The sequence below is a fragment of the Ochotona princeps genome, chromosome 14 (assembly GCF_030435755.1).
Source record: "Ochotona princeps isolate mOchPri1 chromosome 14, mOchPri1.hap1, whole genome shotgun sequence".
NCBI lineage: Eukaryota > Metazoa > Chordata > Mammalia > Lagomorpha > Ochotonidae > Ochotona > Ochotona princeps.
Window position 1 is genome coordinate 26,655,113 of NC_080845.1, and position 18,352 is coordinate 26,673,464.

The following is an 18,352-nucleotide window of genomic DNA, read 5'->3' on the forward strand; positions in this document are numbered from 1 at the left end:
ATGGCCAGCTTTATACCTCATGCTAGTCAAAGAAACAGAGCTGTAACCTAGCACAGATCTCAAACGAAAAGGTTTGTTCCAGGGAACATTTCAAGACCCAACAGAGACCCATGACTTAGCTCCAATCTGATGAAAAGTTACCTAAACGTTTATTTTTTTTCACTCCTGATCCTGTGGGAGGGCTTCAGCAGACCAACTTCTGTTTCTGTCCAACCTTGGACCTCAGTGCTCAGGGCTTTTTCAGCAAGTGAAATTATGTCAGACTTTTTTTTTTCTAACGTTTATTTTCTTGTTCTCCAGGATGCATAATATTTCCTTTGATCTTCACAGCAGGCTTCGGAGAGGGCAGAACAGGCTAACCTCCATTTTTATAGCTGAGAACAGCAGATGAGTTGGCCAGTTGCTTTTGCAAGAAGTAAAGCTATGATGCTATAGCCAACTGCTTAAGTCCCCAAACTTCAATTATTTTAATGCAAAAGTATCAAAGGAGGGGTGTAAATGCTAATTTATTAATGCATTTGTTGAGGTGAACATCTGGATGAAGTCCACATGTTATTTTCTTTTGAAGTTAATCTAGAAAGTTCACTTGCAAACAACAGCCACAGATTTGTCCCTCATTTGTTTCAGATGACCAAATACCTAATTAGGCTGAGCTAGGAAACTGGTTTTTGATGGGCAAAAGAAAGGAACTTAAAAATCCCAGCTGCCATTAGAAAGGTTGACATAAAGGGAAAAAGGCTGTTAGAATCATCTGTGCTCAGAGGGAAAGAATTCACAGGGAAATCATAAGAAAACATACATAATATTTATACTACATTGAAGGTTTTAATCCTAAGAAATGGTATGCTTCCCTAAATGGCATATAAATGGAAATAACTATCCTATTCACACCCAAACTGCTGACTAGGGGGATTTATATCTGTTATAGATTTAACTCATCTTTACGATGACTTCTTTAAATCCAATAAAAGCGATTCGTCATCTTCTACTCTGACCTGAGGTTTAAAAGTAACTTTTAAAGGCTCAGGGGTTGCAGTCTCCCCTCCATCGCTGGGAGGAAATGCAGTCCTGGCCGCCTCCTGCTCTGTTTCACTGAGCTCATCACTGTATAGCTCGTGAATGGGGCTAAGAGGTTCGCTCCTGGCAAGGATGTCCACGGCCAGCTCCGGGCCATCTTCCCGACTGTCAGCCGCAATTCGGTCTTTAGCCTTTCTCAAGCTCCGCATCTTAAAAGCTTCCTTTGAGGGAGCTGCGTTGGAAATGGATTTTTTAAATCTCTCCCCTGACTGCCTTAACCTCTCTCCAGACTGTCTCAGCCTCTCCCCAGACTGCCTCAGCCTCTCTCTCCTCTCCGGCGTCACTATTCTGGTTCTGATTCTATTCACTTTCTTGTCCAAATTCTGTCGGGTCTTCTGCATGCTTTCCTTGGAAAATGCCTTTTTGATATTATCGATGTGCTCCTTGCCTGACTTTCTAAGCCTGGCAGATCTGCTTTCTTCAACATAATATTCTTCATCCGAAGAGAGGTCTATTGGGGGATCAAAGATGTCCTCCTCCTCCGGATTCTCAGTTAGGTTTGTGTCTTTAACGATAGACAAGGAGGTCGGACAACGAGTCTTCTCCTAAAGGACAGAGGAACAAAACACGTTAGCATTTCCTTTGCATTACAGATGAACCCACGTTCACCCTACCTTGTAGGGAACACCCTGTAGATCTCTCCCAGGAGCTATTGATCATGACGTGGTGATTCTCAGGGGGTTCTCTTTCATTCATCCTTTTCTCTTCTTCAAATCCCAAGGTTCCCCTGAGCAACCTCATCTATCCACTCGGTGCCTTCAGATCCAATTCTAAGCAAATTCACAAATATTTTACCTGCACCTCCTCCCACCAACCACCTCCTCCCACCAACCACCTCCTAAGGGGAAGACACAAATCTAAATGATGGGCAGATATCTCAAACTTAGCAAGGTCCGTTCACCACCTTCTTCAATCCAATTTCTTTCCCTGCCCCTCTCAATCCTTCTAGCAGCCACATAGCATAGAAACCTCAGCGTCATCAGCCCAAACACTTCCTCTCCCTCTCATCCAAAGTCCAACTGGTCCCCAATCCTGTTGGTGATGCTGCTTCATCATTCATCTGGTCCCTCACACTTCTTGCCTTCTATCAATGTCTTTCATCCAGACCCTCACTACCCTTGAACCTCGTCAGTTCTACTCACTGATCCCTCTACCTCCAAAATGTCAAGAAAGTATTCCCTGATAAGAATTTGTAAAGCACAGCTCTGACTCCATCCTTCATCTGTCCTCCAGCTTCAGGGAACTCAAAGGATAAAGGCAAAATCCTTCAGTAGGCTTAGAAGCTTCTTTCTCCATTTGGGCTGCGCTTACCTTCCCATTCCTCCAGCCTAGCCACCCATTCTATGCTATCATCCCTTGATGCCTTTCTGTATCTGAGTTCTGATACTTTAAAATGTCTCTCCACCTCATCAATCTTGTGAAGGTAACTGTCATTCTTCCACAATCAATTAAAATATCCCAATTTCCTCAAGAAGCTTATTTTGTCTCTGACTGACAATGATCCTACTATTTATGACATGACAGTTTAAATAGAATCGGAACTCCACTCATTGATTTATGACTCCTTGGAGTCTGCACAAGATGATAGCTTCCTTATTCTCGCTTTATGCATAATATCTATGTGTTCTACATAGTAGGTAGATTCAATAAATGATTGTTGGATCAAATAACAGGCTCACATCCTCATTCAGCAAAGAGTTATTGAGCACACACCATGTTCAGTGTTGCAGAAACTGAGAAACCTTCAAGAAAAAAAGGAGCATGAAAGAACTTACACTCTAGAAACTAACATTTAACATGTATAGCATATCAGAAGGTGATATGGGCAAAGGTGAAAATAAAGCAGGGAAGGGGGATACACAGCACCTAGGAAGGACTCTAATCATAACAACATGGGTCAGAAAAGCCTCACGAACAGTAAGGAAACATCTGAGCCTAGACCCAAACATATGCTGTGCAAAACAACAAAGGAAGACAGAGAAACAGCCAGGCAGGGCCATGTGGCTACAGCAGAGTGACCAAGAGGTAAAAAGAGGAGAGCGAGAATAAGAGACAGCAGGCAGTCTAGCCCCTACACTCAATATGCAGTAACACAGACAGAGGCTGTTTTTCAAGTGAGAGAGAAACCTTTTAGAGAAAAATGAATTACTCTCCTGAGAACAAGCTACAGAGGCAAAATAAAAGGCAGAGAGAACAGATGGACAGCACCGATAACAGGCAGGTGTGGGATGGATCAGGATGTTGGCAGAAGTAGGGTGAGAAAAGGTCTGATTGAGCAGTGTTTGCTGAGGTTTGGATGCAGCTGGTAGAGGGTGTCAGCGATGGTTCTTGAGTACAAGGTCTGAAGGGCAGAGTTGCAGTGATTGAGAAAGGGAAGACAGCAGGAGGAAGAGACTGGAGGGAAAGGGTAGGACCACAAAGGCCATCTTTGAAATGACCATTAATGCAAGCCAGCAGGGATGCGGAGCAGGCAGCTGAGTAGGTGAGTCTGGTATTTTGAAGACAAGTCTGGGCAAGGCACAGAAACTTAAAAGTCAATAATGTAAAGATGAAATTAGGAGGCATAAGACCAGATAAAAGAAATCAAACCAGAAAAACTGAATCGGCAATACTCTAGTACTCAAAACTCCTTGTGACCCAAGTGTGTTTATTCAGAATATTTCAGATTTTGAAAACAGATCTATAATATTCCCTAAGAAATCTAGAGAAAAAACATTTGTGGCTAAAAAATATAAACATTCACATTAAGGGAAGATGTAAAGATTAAAAAAAGCTGAATGCTAGTTCGGGTGAGGTTTCAGCATCAAAGGAGTTACAGTCAAATTAGGCTACTCTTATGTTTTTATTTTTAGGAGTGTTTATTTTTTTGCTGTTGTTGTGTGTGTGTGTGTGTGTGTGTGTGTGTGTGTGTGTGTTTGGTACTATAGATCTTGGGTTCTAGACCGACTGACAGGAAGGGTGAAATGAAAAAGAAATTAAAAGATGGAATCTAGCCTGTGAAGACAAGAGGAAATGAAGAACAGAACTGCAGCCTGAGACACAAGTAACAAAAACAGCTGCAGAAGGAAGGGGAAGGACGACCTGTGTAAAATGTTTCTAGAGAAGAAGGATGAGATTGGATTCTGAAACATGATAGAAACTGGAGACCAACAGTCATCCATGACTATAGCCATTCAAGGGAACCCAAGTCACTATTTAGATTATTTCTAAAACTTAGCAAGCAAAACTTTAAACATTATGAGATTTTTTTGGAAGTTAAAACTTCCAAAAGGAATCATGTTCCAACTCCATATTCAGATTAAATCTACTCACTCAAAAATATGAGAAATATGTAACAAACATTAAGGCACATTTTAAAACTTATCAGCCTGATAGTCAACAGTCAACATTATTTCTTTGGATATTTCTTTAAAATTAAAGTCTGGCTACAGGATTGGAGTGTCTACGAGCCTAAAAAAGGCTGAAGTAGGCGTCTCATAACTCCTTGGTGAATCAGTTCGAAGTGGCAAAATTCTTCGTCTCCCTTCCTGACACCTGCTGCAGGGAGTAGCTTCAGCAGTGCAATGTGGGTTGGCATGGCTTGAGAAGGTATAATTAGAATAGGAAGAAGCCAAAGAGTAATTACTGCCTGGTGGGGGGAAAAAAACACTCACAGTCTCTCTGTGAAGAGATCACAGACTTCACACACACACACACACACACACACACACACACACACTTCAACTATACAATAAAAAGAGTCAACCTTAAAGGCTAACAGAACAGAGCTAGAGCTGGAAAAGTACTCGCTACATTGAGCTATTGGTTTCAACTCTTATAGGTCAGAGATATTACGAGTTAACAGTGAACATACTGTCATAATCATTGAAGATTAAAGTACTGCATTATAATTGATTTCAAAATATAAGTAGAAAGAACTTTTTTTGTAACAGAAGCAAAGAAATATGACTAGGGAAACTGAATATTTAGAGGGCTGGGCCTCAAGTGTAGGGTATGACCAAATATATCATTTGGACAGGAATATGGTTAGTAAATAAAATTACAAGAAAATATGCTAATATCCTGGATTACATAATGAGAAGAGTCATCAAGATCAAAGTGTGTTCAAACAAAAAATCATAACTGTAGATGAAATAAGAGGTGAGTTTTCAGTGGCAATATCCAGGGTTTGGTGACAGCTTACACATACATAACTGTGGGAGATACAGTGTCATTAAATATAATAGCCAACATATGTATCAAGGACTTTGAGGAAAAACTCGAGTAGAAATGAAATTCTTCGATTTGAAGTTAATTTTAGGGTTAACCATTTTTAACATGAATTCAAAAATAATCATGTGAATATTATATGCACCATTTTAACATTTAGTAAGTCTCTGAATTCGACTTCTATGACAATTTGTTTTGTTTTACCTTTTTAAGTTTACAAAGAATAACAATTGCTTTTTGGTAAACTGCTGCTTACAGAGAACAATTTAATTTCACAGGAAAGTGGCACCCCAAGTTGCTTTAACTAAATGTAGGGGGTTGAAAAAAAAATTAGCCATAACTTACAGAGCCTAAGCAGGTGAATACAGAAACATTTTAATTTTATTAAAATAATAATATCAAAGGACAAACAAAATCAGCTAGGCTATCGTGCTAGGACCAGACCTTGAAACTCTTGATTGGCTTGGTGTACTGCTTTGCACAAAGGTTGTAAGGAAAAGTGCTGGACGCCAAATGTTTCCTGGCCGGCTGTACACAAGTGCAAGTTGAAATATACTCACCACTGCTTATGCCTTAGAAGGTGAACTGAAAAATGGATACTATATTCTGCAAAACCAAATCCACATCTCTAATACATAAAGAACTACATACAAAGATTACATATTCAGTATTTGAAACTACAGCAATTGATTTTATTTTCAAGTGTTGTAAGGTTAGAGGGAATGACTTCCAGGAATCCACAGCAGGAGGTAAAGGATTTCCAACAGCATAGTCCTGCCTTTCTACCTTTGTAATAAGCAACTTCTCTCTCTTTCCTATTCTTTTTTCCGGAATAACCTATGTAAATTCATAAAAAGAGATAGGAAACTCCACTTTGCCTTCACAATACAATACTCCTGCAGTTAGAGTTGACTAACATGTAAGGAATGCTGGGAGTGAATTGTTGGCTACATCCCTAGTATCTTACAAATATCTGCCCACACCTCCCAACCGTGTTGCTATTTAATTTTGTTATTATCCTACGGTTTTTTTCCCCTAATGCACATGAACATTTGTTTTAAAAATACAATATGACAATACTATCCTTAGCATCAGTGAACATCTCTACACATATTCCTGATTTTTATACCCAGACCAGATTTTTTGCCATGAAATTTAGCATTCAGACCATTTACAGATCTGTAAAGTTCTTAATACACAGTATCAAAACCACCCTCCAAAAGAGTGTACCAATGAATACTCTCATGAGCAGAATGCAACAGTATTGTTTTTTCCTGCCCTTAAATTCTTAGTCCACGGGCCTAGGGGCTAAAGTCCTCGCCTTGAACGCCCCGGGATCCCATATGGGCGCCGGTTCTAATCCTGGCAGCTCCACTTCCCATCCAACTCCCTGCTTGCAGCGTGGAAAAGCAGTCAAGGACGGCCCAATGCTTTGGGACCCTGCACCCATGTGGGAGACCTGGCTTCGGTCCCTGGTTCCCGGCTTTGGATTGGCGCAGCACTGGCCATTGTGCTCACTTTGGGAGTGAATCATCGGACGGAAGATCTTCCTCTCTATCTCTCCTCCTCTCTGTATATCTGACTTTGTAATAAAAGTAAACAAATCTTTAAAAAAAATTCTTAGTCCACATTTTAGTAGCTGTCAATACGGAAATAGATAAAATTGAAATGTTTTGTCTTTGTGAACTGCCTGATAGTGACTTTCCTTTCTTGTTATTTTTCACTAGGAGAGGAGAATTCAGCTTTTATACTTTCAATTTGTAAATTTTAAAAATATATGATATGATGCATTTGCCACTGACATGTTCCTATTTCAAGAAACTCTGAGTGTCAAGTACAAATAATATGGGAACTTGGCTCAAAACCATAGCGCTCACAGCGTGGCTCTTAACTGTAAAGGCCTGGTCCCTTAACTTCCTGTTTTAGATAACAAAGATGTGCTTTAAATAAGAGGTTTCTTAGATTCCCTTGGGTTCTGACATTCCCAAAGTCTATCAGAGGACAACGTGCTAAAATAAGGCCAATGGGGCTGAAAGAGCCTTATTAATATTGAGTTTCAACAGCAAGAAATAGCCTAAGCCATGAGACACAGCTCATATTACATAAAACGGTTGGAAAGCTCAGAATACCAACATGAGATAGTGCAACAGTTAACACAAAAGTGTTTTTCATCCTGAGATCTCTGCTGATACAGAATTTCTTTCCATTAATGTGTACAACAGTTAAGAAGCAAGACTGGAAACTCCTGGTATGAGTTTGTTGACAAAGAATTCAAGACATTATGGTAATCAAGCTGAACACAAGCCCAAGCTCACCTGGAATATTACCACACGGAATTTGTTCTTCTTCATTATTTCTTCTTGTTTGGCTTCAACTTTTGTAACATGAACTTGCTGCCTCTCCACCCGGGCCTTCATATCTTTAATGTGAGCACTGACTTTGCGGGTTTTCTCAAACAACTTGTTGATGATATAACCCGTGTTGCTGTGTGACTGTGAAAACTTCAACAGGTCGATCTGGACAGACTTGATGGCATTTTCCATGTCCCTGTGTCTCTCCTCTATTCTCTTCTGGCTTGCCTGCACACTGTCCACGATGGAGGCTACTTTGTCCAGCACAGTCACGATGGTGAGTGCGGCATCTTGGTCTTCATCTTCTGAGACATTTGACAGACGGTTCTGGTGGATTTTATCAGTGTTTGAAGTAGATCCATTTTGTTCCATTTTGCTTATTTCTCAGCAAAAGATGCCCTACCACAATAGATTCTGGCACTGAGAGCAGAACATCGGCTTGATCACAGCACCCGGGTTGTTTATAAAGGGCTGAAAACCCCACCCCTGGAGAATGGTCAAGTATTTATAACTACAAATGTCCATCTGTGACTGTTCTGCAACATGAGCCTTTGCAGAGCACTGGGCCACGTCCCAAGCATGCTTGCTGACTGACTAAGGGACTCAAATAAGGCTGTGTGGGCAGAAGAGAAAATCTTTCTCTAAAAGAAGTTCACTAAAGCCACTTTGTCTAATAGCCAAGTGACTAAAAGAGCCAACTCCAAATATTGGATGAAGCTTTTGCCTTAGTGTCAACTAGTATTTATAAGAGCACAGAGGAATCTGGAGCTGACATCTGTTTTTCTATTAATTTCACAAATGAAATGTACTGATACATCACTATCAAAGAATGTAGTTAAGAAAACACCAAAACAAAGCCATATAGTGAAAACATTATATTATAACATGCTTTTCTGAAATCAAATATTAAAATTAATATTTTAGACATATTACTTAAATTCTACATGCATTCTTTTAAATATACAAATTACAAGTTAAACAGCTGATTACATTCTACTCACACTTCAGATTTTAAACACCAACAATCTATTAATAGAACTATTACTACAAGACAAATTTGGATAGAGGTCTTCAGTAATTGTTAAGCTCACTTTAAGAGCACCAATCATGAATAATCATTTTTGCATTTTATTCACAAACACTAATACAATTTGTTCATGTTAAACAAAGATTTTCTTTAAAAATGAATGTGTATGAAAGTATTCCAACTGAAATAGTAAGTTTTACGCCCGTCTGCTATTCAAACAGCCCATTTCCATATCTAAATCTACCATTCAATGATCGGTTCCATCATTACTCCCAGATACTTTTAGATTATTAGAATTATTTTTTCAAAGAGCATAATCAAATTCCAGTCCATACATCTTATAAATATTTTACATCTAACACACACAGCTCCTTAATTCATGCAATAGGCAGTGTCTAAAAAATCAGTTACTAAATCTCAAAAACATTTAAATCTCTATTTAAACACAGTGTCCTCTAGATTTTTTCTTTGTAAGAAAAGTAATCTGTAAACATCTTTACCTTTAGTTCATGCTTGGTCATTGGCTGTGGTCACTGTGGGAGAAGTGTATGACTTTATACCATTTGTGAAGTGGTCCATTTTTGCAAAAATATTACATTCCATGGGGGAGGAACAAGTCTTAGAATTACCATGTGGTACAAATTTGTGAAATCAATTTTCATATTTAAAAACATAAAACAAAGACTACTAAACAGTCCAAAAACTGTTATAGCAGAATATTCTACATACAAGCCAACAGGACTACACTAAAAATGTCCAAAAATAAGGCCTCTGAAATAAATATCTCCATTCTTTAAAAAAAGACATAATAAATGTATATCACATGGTCAGTGTACATATAAAAGTCATCAGTTTAAACCATCCTGGATGACGTATCTGAAGTAAAATGACCTAGGTTTTGCTTCTGCCGGCGTCCTCTATTATTTTTGGGACATTTTCTGTTGTGAGTAAAAGAAAGAAAGGAAGAAAAAGATGTTTTATTATGTGTAGGATATTTCAAATTTTTACAAAATAGTAGCATCTTATACATAAAGTGGAGGATATTTCAAATTTTCACAAAATAAAAGCATCTTATACATAAAGTGGCAAAACAGATGTGATTTGGTATAAGACAAGCTAAAGATGAAAATAGAGGTGGGAGTTTGAGAGGACTGGTTAAAAATTTGGGCACATATACAAGCAAAACATGCTCCCAGTGTCTGTACCGGCAGTTTCTATACCCCAGAAAATCTCTGTCCTTCCTTTGGCCTGGCAAATACCGTCCCGCCCTCCACCCTGTCACAGCCAGTGACAGAAAATCCAGGACACCTGTGAGCATAGAAAGGCCCTTGGCCTCAGCAGCACCCTGATAGCCTTGAAACAACAGCTGAGAGACAAAGAGAAGAAGCAGAAAACCTCAGACAAGAACACAGAAGCATGCTTGCTGAGCTGACACAATGACTCCTAACAAGTTCTTCCACCATCTGCTGGGGTGAACCACAGAACTCCAGATGGAACTACTATGCCAAGGATAAGGGATTTTTCTTGACTCTGTCTCATTCCTCCGCTGGTTGTCAACAGTGAGATGAAATCTGTCCCTGATTGCCCTTGTGTCTCAGGCTGCAAACACCTAAGCTCTAATGATGTGCGTGGTGTTGCGCTACACAATGCACAATAGAGGGGCTAGGCAGAATCTGGTCATTTTGAATTTCTACTCCACTAATAAGTAGCTGTGCGAGCTTCCATTTTCCTATAGGTAAAATACTAAATTGAGAGAGTAATCTCTGAAATCTCTGCCAGCAAGGAATTTACAATCTAATGGAAAGATGTCTTGTAATAATGAATGTTCCTTACTATAGTATTCTTTTCTTTTCATTCCATTTCAAAAACACTGCTTTGCCTTAACTTAAAGCCTTGATGACATTTCCATTTGCAGTATGAAAATTTTATTGTGCTGATCCTCATGAAAAGGATCTGAGTAAACAGAGTGAGAGCCATCTATCTCCATTTCCCAGATGAGGAAACTTAGCTGAGAAGTAAAGCAACCATCACAAACCATCACTAATTCACCAACATCCTGAAGAAGATTCAATCTCCTGGGTCATGATTTTCTCATCTACAAAATAGTGGAGTTTGGTTGGGGTGATGGTCAAGGGCCCTGCCAATCTCATTATATGAGTCTAAAAACATGAAGGAAGTATCATTACCCTCATGCATATAAAAAAGAAAATGTGACTCATGGGGTCTCGATACACGGGTGAGTGGAAACACCATTTAAAGGAAAATTCCTCACACACAACAGCCACCATGGGATCAGTGAACAGCTGCCCGATTATGAACTGTGTGGGAGAGGCACTCGTTAAACTGCAAAGGAGAAAAGTTTGAGTACATAATTAAAATGTTCTGAATCCACTCACAGCAAGACATTGTAGGAGAGGAAATACCACAACAAAAACAGGTCCCAAGAGAAAGCTATGATAAATTTAGAGAGGTTATCCTAAGTTATGCAGGCGTAAGTTGTGACAACATGCCACAATTTAAAATAATCTGTGGGGCTGGGCATTTGACACAGTGGTTAAGATGCTGCTTGGTTGGGATGTGACAGGTATCATGGCATAAGTGGTTAAGCTGCCACCTGGGACAATGACAACACTTATGGATGTTAGTTCAAGTCCCCGGCTGTCCCACTTTCTGATTCAGTTCCTTATTAAAACACTTAGGAAAGCAGCAGAGGATGGCTGAGGTGCTTGGGTCTGTGCACCTGCATGGGGGATAAGGAAGATACTTCTGGCTCCCTGTTTTGGGCTTACCCAGCCCTGGCCATTGTGGCCATTTGCGAAATGAATCAGTAGATTATTTCTCTGCATTTCTCCCTTTCTCTCTGTAATGCGCCTTTCAAAGAAATAAATAAGCCTTAAAAAAAAAAAAGGTGCTGCATGAGATGCTTGCATAGTATCTTGTAGTGCCTGCGTTCAAGTCCCAGCTCTGAGCTTCAAGATTTCTGCTACTGCACAGCCTGGGAGGCAGCAGGTGATGGGGGATTGGCTCTATGCTACCCATATGGGTGACATGAACTGAGTTCCTAGCACCTAGCTTTGGCCTGGCCCAGTACCACTTGTTGTGGGCATTTTGACTGAACAGATAGATCTCTTTGCTGCCTCTGTCTCTTTGCCTTATTTACAAAGTAAATATACAAATGAAACATATTCTGATATCCAGGAGATTGTGAGGGGTGCAAAGGAGTTTGGAGTACAAACCAGAGGCAATCAATTTAAATACCTGACAGGTAACTTTACCTTACAGGTTGAGAGTCACAGTTCACAGAGAACAGAAGCACAGAGTTGTGCAAAAAGCTCAATCAGGATTGGCAAAGTGGGTTAACCAGCACTGTGACCTTGGGCAAGGCAGTTCCTATCTCAGAGCTTCAGTGTCCTCACTTCTGTACAGGAAGGGGTTGAATTAAAGGTCACTTCTACTCTAATATCCTTTGATATCCTTAAATGACACACAACTAGGCCTGAAAAACTTTGTCTCTTCTTTTTGTCCTTTCATCTTACAAAGCATGCATTACTCCAGTTGTGTTTAATTCTAACAACATTTGACCATATGGTCTCTACCTTACTGTACATTTTCCCTACCCCAATGGAGTTTGCAGATGACTCTCAGAGTAATATTCTTTTTTTAAAAAATTTAAAACTGGGCCTAGCGCCATGGCCTAGCGGCTGGATCCTCACCTTGAATGCGCAGGATCCCATATGTGCGCTGGTTCTAATCCCGGCAGCCGTGCTTCCCATCCAGCTCCATGCAGGACAGCCCAAAGCCTTGGGGACCCTGTACCTGCATGGGAGACCTGGAAGAGCTCCTAACTCCCGGCTTCAGATGGGCGCAGCACCGGCCGTTGCCGTCACTTAGGGAGTGAATCATCAGACAGAAGATCTTCCTGTCTCTCCTCCTCTCTATATATATACCTGACTTTGCAATAAAAATAAATCTCTAAAAAATAAATAAAAATTATAAAATTAAAAATTTTAAAAACAAATTTTAAAATTGGATTAACAACAAGACTCTTCCTTGCACAAAATCCTAAGTTTTCACAATATCAAGTTTGAGCCCTGCTCCCGATGGCCATATTTGGACACATGATTCAACAAGGACTGTCCCCTTAATGAGGCAGCCAAAGGAATTATTTGAAAATCAAGACAACACTGAACCCAGATCAGGCATTCCACTCACAGGCGGGAGGACCCCAGGCAAATTATTTAAACTCTGGGACTGTTATTAATTGACCACAGCCAGCTCTGCTATTAAATGATTTTTTTTTCCTATCTTCTCTTTCTTGTTGGCATTATTTGTTTTATCATTTTTGCCCCTATTTGATCTGCTGTCCAGTACTCGGTAGGCTTGCCTACCAGCAGATCATCTGTTCTATGGAATAAAGCACTATGACTTTAATGCCTGAATTTTATGAGAAATATGTTGCTCAGAGGACGTTTTTCATCATTCCTAGATTTATCACTTAGCTCCAGATGGCGAAGGTCTGGCATCTACCCAGACCTTGGGTGGAAGAACGATAAATGCTTTACAGCCCTCCAATATCCACAGTTGATATGCTCCATCCCTTCCCCAAATCATGCAGAGATGAGGCTTATGAGTATTGTGAACCAAAACTTTAAGGAGGTAGGAGGAGATATCAAAAACAAAGGATATGGGACAAAGAGGCACAAACAGCATAAGAAACTCATTTTCCCTGACTTTTCAGAGGTCTGGTTTAGTTTGATACATGCTTCTATTCAGGTTGGGGCAAAAAATACTACGGCAGTTGAATGTGTAGTAAATCTTTTAATATATGTTGAATAGTTTTGCTTATTATCAGTGTAATCCAGAAAACACAATAATGTTAGTAGAATAATATAATAATAAAAGCACTTATCTTCACCATCTGATTTCTTCCTTTACTATATTTATTGTGGCACAGACTATATTCTTAGAGCTTAAATGTCTTGCAGTTCTATCAGAATTAAACATTTTGGCATGGTTCTTTCTACAGATCCTTACAGAGATTCCGCTGCCACTGTTGTCCATGAACGTATATTGTCAAAAATAGTACATAGCTCTAAAAGCCCTAAATTCTTTTATGCTATTCACTATTCTCATTCTTCCTCTGCCTACAGTCCATACACACCTGTAACACTGGCAATGAGTTCTTGCCCATATTCTACAAAACCAAATTAAGGTGCAGACCTCAGGACGCCGATCCCAGGGTTTTCCCCAAGATCCCAGTAGCCCTTCCCTACCTCCCAAGGAAAAGTCCATCACTTCTGAAGTCATTACCTACCTTGTTATGCACATGACAATTGCTACTATAATGGCGATCTGTACAGCTCCAATAATTGCTGCAATGAGAACATGAGTGAGCTTTTGTCTACTTGGCACCACATAGAGGATACTAAAGTCTGTCTTGTCACAGTGCTGTCCAGTGTAACCAGATTCACATCTGAAAAGTGCGGAGAAAGTACTGTCAGGAGAATTATAAATGCTGACATTTCTAAGTTTTCAAATTAAATGACACAAAAGAATGAGAGAAATAAAACAGCAGTATAAAGAAGGTACTTTCTTACCATCTGAAAAACAAGTTATCATTTGTATAATTCCCTACAGTATTTTTGGTAAGCTTATTTCAGTGCTTCTTTTTAACCTATGATGCATCATAATTTTATAGCAGCTAGATAGTCTTTATCACCATCATTTCAAAATACTAAAAAAAGTCATCTAGTGACTATTTTATAGCTAATTTATTTGCTTTCCATTCCAAGATACATCAAGTTTTTTTCAAGGCTATAAATCAGCTGTGGCAAACTTCTTGATGGATATGTATTTTTCTATACCTTCCCTTATCAACAGTTTTTGTGTTTTGCTGTTTAAAATATTAAACATAGAATTCTAGAAATAAGCAATTCATACATTTTAATGGTGTATTATTTAGAGTTAACACGATGAGATTTCATGTCTCCCCATTCTCTCTACCTTAGATACGACTCACTCCTTTGTCTAGTGTATCCGTGCAATATATACTACATACCTGCCTGTTGGTCCATCAGGAGCCAGCTCAGCATTCAGACTGACTGTTCTAGCACCATGGTGCTCATGTTCGGGCAACGTTTACTTACTGATGGTTCCAAAGCACTAGAGTAAAAATGCTGGTGATTTTATTATAGTATATTGTTGTAACTGCTGTGTTTCATTATTTATTGCTGCTGATCTCTTATTGTGCTTAATTTATAAATTAAACTTTAGCACAGGTGGGCATATATAGAAAAATAAAACATAGCACACAGCATAGGACCCTCACTGTCTATAGTTTCTGACATCCACGGGAGTCCAGGAAGAAATACTCCATGGATAAATGAGGAACTATTACATTTAATGATTTTTCTTGGGCTACATATTTAGAAATTAAGGTATTGAATAAACTGGAATAAAAATTTACAATTCTTGGGCCTAGTGGCTAAAGTCTTCACCATTAATGTCCAGGATCCCATATGGGTGCTGGTTCCAATTCGAGAGGCCCCACTTCCCATCCAGCTCCCTACTTGTGGCCTAGGAAAGCAGTCAAAATGGCCCAAAGCCTTGGGATCCTGCACACATGTGGGAGACTCAGAAGAGACTCCTGGCTTCAGAACGGCTTAGCTCCAGCCATTGCGGCCTCTTGGGGAGTGAATCATCGGACAGAAGATCCTCTCTGTCTCTCCTCCTCTCTGTATATCAAACTTTGCAATAAAAATAAATTAATCTTTAAAAAAATTACAGTTCTCTAAACAGAGTGCCAAATTATATTCAAGACATTTTTCAGTGTACAAAATATGGGTATTTAAGATAGAGGAGAGAGACGAAAACAAGTTTATGTTAATGACAGAAATGGAGCCATGCAGTCAAGTGGGTGTTAATCTTATAAATTAACCGAACTCCAATTAAACGTAAATGAAAGGGTAACATCATCAGCCAGTACTAATCTGACAGGGGGAAACATTTAAGATATTTAACAGAAAACTCACATATTTTTTTAAGCTGAGAGACATGGAATGTATAATTTAGCCACCTTTCAGTTCGAACTAATTAATAAGACATCAAATGTACATGGATGGCGTGTGTGTTCATGAATGTCCTATACCTTAGCTACAAGAAGGCCTTCAAATATCTTATAATAAAGCATACATAACAATGATGTATTATTTGTTATATTATATAATGAAAGAGGGAAATGTGACTTTAGCAGTCAAATCCCTGGGGCTCCTACGGCCCCGGGCCAGGTTTCATACTGGGCTCTAAACTTTCCAAAAACTAGCAAAGCAGATACAGCTCATAGAACAAAACTAAGAGTCATACACAGATGGCTAAATGATTTCTAACATGACTATTAAGAAAATTTGAAGCAGAAACAACCATCTCTTCAAGAAACACCACTGAGACAACAGAATATGTACACACAAAAGAAGGAAGCTTACCAAAAATTAACTCAAAATGGATCACAGGTCCGAAAATATAAGCAAAACCCATAAAGCCCCCAAGAAGAAACTCAGGAGTGAATCACTGTGCCCTTAGATTAGGTGGTAATCTCTTATATATAACATCCAAAGCAATGAGAAAAATGATTTGCATTAAAAATGAAGTCAAAATCTTACGTGCCTAGAGACACTATAAAGAAAGAGTACTGGCAATGTCATCTAGTCATAACAGTACAAGTATTTAGACTTGTTAACAATATAGATGGGCCTTGAAAAGAACATGCTAAGTGAAAGAAGCTAGACAAAGAAACACACACACAGTTCAGGTTTCCATTTATGTGAAATGTCTAGAATAGAGATGGGAAAATCCATCAGTACCTGCCCAGAGGTTGGGGAAATTGTATAGGAGAGATGTGGGTGGTAAAGGGTGTGGGACTTCTTCCTACGCTGAAGAAAATGTTCTGTGACTGACTCTGCTGGTAGTTGTACAATTCTGTGAATGTAAGGACACTTGAAAAGGCTGGTGGAAAAACCTAATTAAAAGACAAGTTTGTTTTGTGGACCAGCATCATGGTGCAGCCTATGCTATGCTTGCTTCGCTGCCATCCTGTGCTGGAGTGCCACTTGGAATCCTAGTTATTTTGCTTCTGATTCAGCACCCCATTAAAGCACTCGGAAAAACAGAGCAAGATGACCCAAGTGCTTGGGCCTATGCCATTCACATGGGAGACCCAGATGGAATTCGAAATGCTTGGCTTTTGCCTGGTCTTGCCATTGCTACTGTGCAGCTAAACAAGGAGGTGAAAGATCTCTTTCTATATTTCCATCTCTGCCTTTCAAATAAATGAAATAATCCGGGGCTGGCACAATGGTTCAACAGGCTAATTTTCCACCTCCAAGCACGGTATCCCATATCAGGACCATTCATGTCTCAGCTGCTATACTTTCCATCCAGCTCCTCACTTATGGTCTGGAAGAGCAGTGGAGAATGGCATAAAGCCTTGGGACTATACACCCATGTAAGAGACCTGGAAGAAACTATTGGATCCTGGCTTTGGACTGGCTCAGCTCTGGTCATTGGGCCCATTTGGGAAGTAACCCAGTGAATAGAGTATCTTCCTCTTTCTGTAAATCTGCCTTTCAAATAAAAATAATATTTTTTAAAGTAAGTGAAAAAAATTTAAAAAGATAAATTTGTTTGGGTATAAAATTCATGTATATTTTTTTAATAAAATGCATTTCCATTAACTTTTTAAAGTCTCCTTGTATACTAAAGGATACTAAATTATAAAAACGTATTAATATGACTGACATAAAAAAACAGGGAAAGGAAGTGGAGGAGAGGGATCAAGAAAACAACTGGAAGGGAACGAAAGGGTAGGGAGTTGGGGGAAGAAAAAAAATATATATACACATAAACAAAACAAAAACCCTGCATAAAAGAAAACACCATTTCCAATAAACACAGCTAATATTAAATTCAATGGAATCTCACGTAAAGTAGGACCTTCTAAATCAGAAAACATCACCTGCAACAACACAGCTGCAGTAAATCCAATAATAAAGCCATGTAGCTTTTTAAAAACAACATCCTTCATGGTAAGTTAATGATCCAAAGTCAAAGCTCAGTAAAACCCAAGCAGCTCCACAGGGAGCTATAACCATGTCCTAGATATGCAGCACTCTGACAGTCTGGCTTAATCCAAAGATCAGAATCAGAATATCAGAAAGAATTTTTACGTCATTTATCATGCAAGCTATCCTCCCTGAATTATTTTCTGCAAATGACTGTTGGTTATATTCTCCAAATACCTAGAGTTTTACTTCTGTTATTAGACCTTCTTCTGTTACCAACCAAAGTCAGAACCAGGGGTTTACTTCTCTACTCTCAACTTCTTTCATCCCTCATTCCCTCTATAGGTAATCTCTCGGTTCTGCAGCCTCATGAGTTGATTAATTCACTCACTCAGGCAGCATGTTTGAGTCCCTGCCATGTGCCAACATGAGTATTTGGGATTTATCAATGAACAAAAGGAACAAAGAACTAAACTAAATGGGTATATTACAAGGTGATATTCAGTACAGAGGAGAGATCTGTGCTATGAAAAATTATGAGTGATGTGTGTGAGCCAAGAAAACAGTAGAAAATGAGACTTTCCACTTCAAATACAGCAGTCAGAGGAAGTATTACTAAAAAGGGGATAAGT

The 18,352-nt window shown here is 39.2% G+C and overlaps 2 protein-coding genes across 2 annotated transcripts in view; both read right to left on the bottom strand.

Moving 5' to 3' along the window:
• Positions 1 to 577: 577 nt before the first annotated feature.
• CAVIN4 (caveolae associated protein 4) lies at positions 578 to 8,236 on the bottom strand. The gene is made up of 2 exons (XM_004580949.3): positions 7,602 to 8,236; positions 578 to 1,622 (listed from the first exon to the last, which is right to left on the bottom strand). The coding sequence occupies exons 1-2, from the start codon at positions 8,007 to 8,009 to the stop codon at positions 942 to 944; spliced, it is 1,089 nt and encodes a 362-aa protein (XP_004581006.2). The 5' UTR covers positions 8,010 to 8,236; the 3' UTR covers positions 578 to 941.
• Positions 8,237 to 9,441: 1,205 nt separating this feature from the next.
• TMEFF1 (transmembrane protein with EGF like and two follistatin like domains 1) overlaps positions 9,442 to 18,352 on the bottom strand; it is an 84,247-nt gene continuing 75,336 nt past the window's right edge. Inside the window, exons 9-10 of the mRNA XM_004580951.3 lie at positions 13,979 to 14,137; positions 9,442 to 9,602 (exon numbers count right to left, since the gene is read on the bottom strand). Coding sequence (XP_004581008.1) covers positions 9,518 to 9,602; positions 13,979 to 14,137 — 244 coding nt within the window. The 3' untranslated portion in view covers positions 9,442 to 9,517. The remainder of the gene's footprint in view (positions 9,603 to 13,978; positions 14,138 to 18,352) is intronic.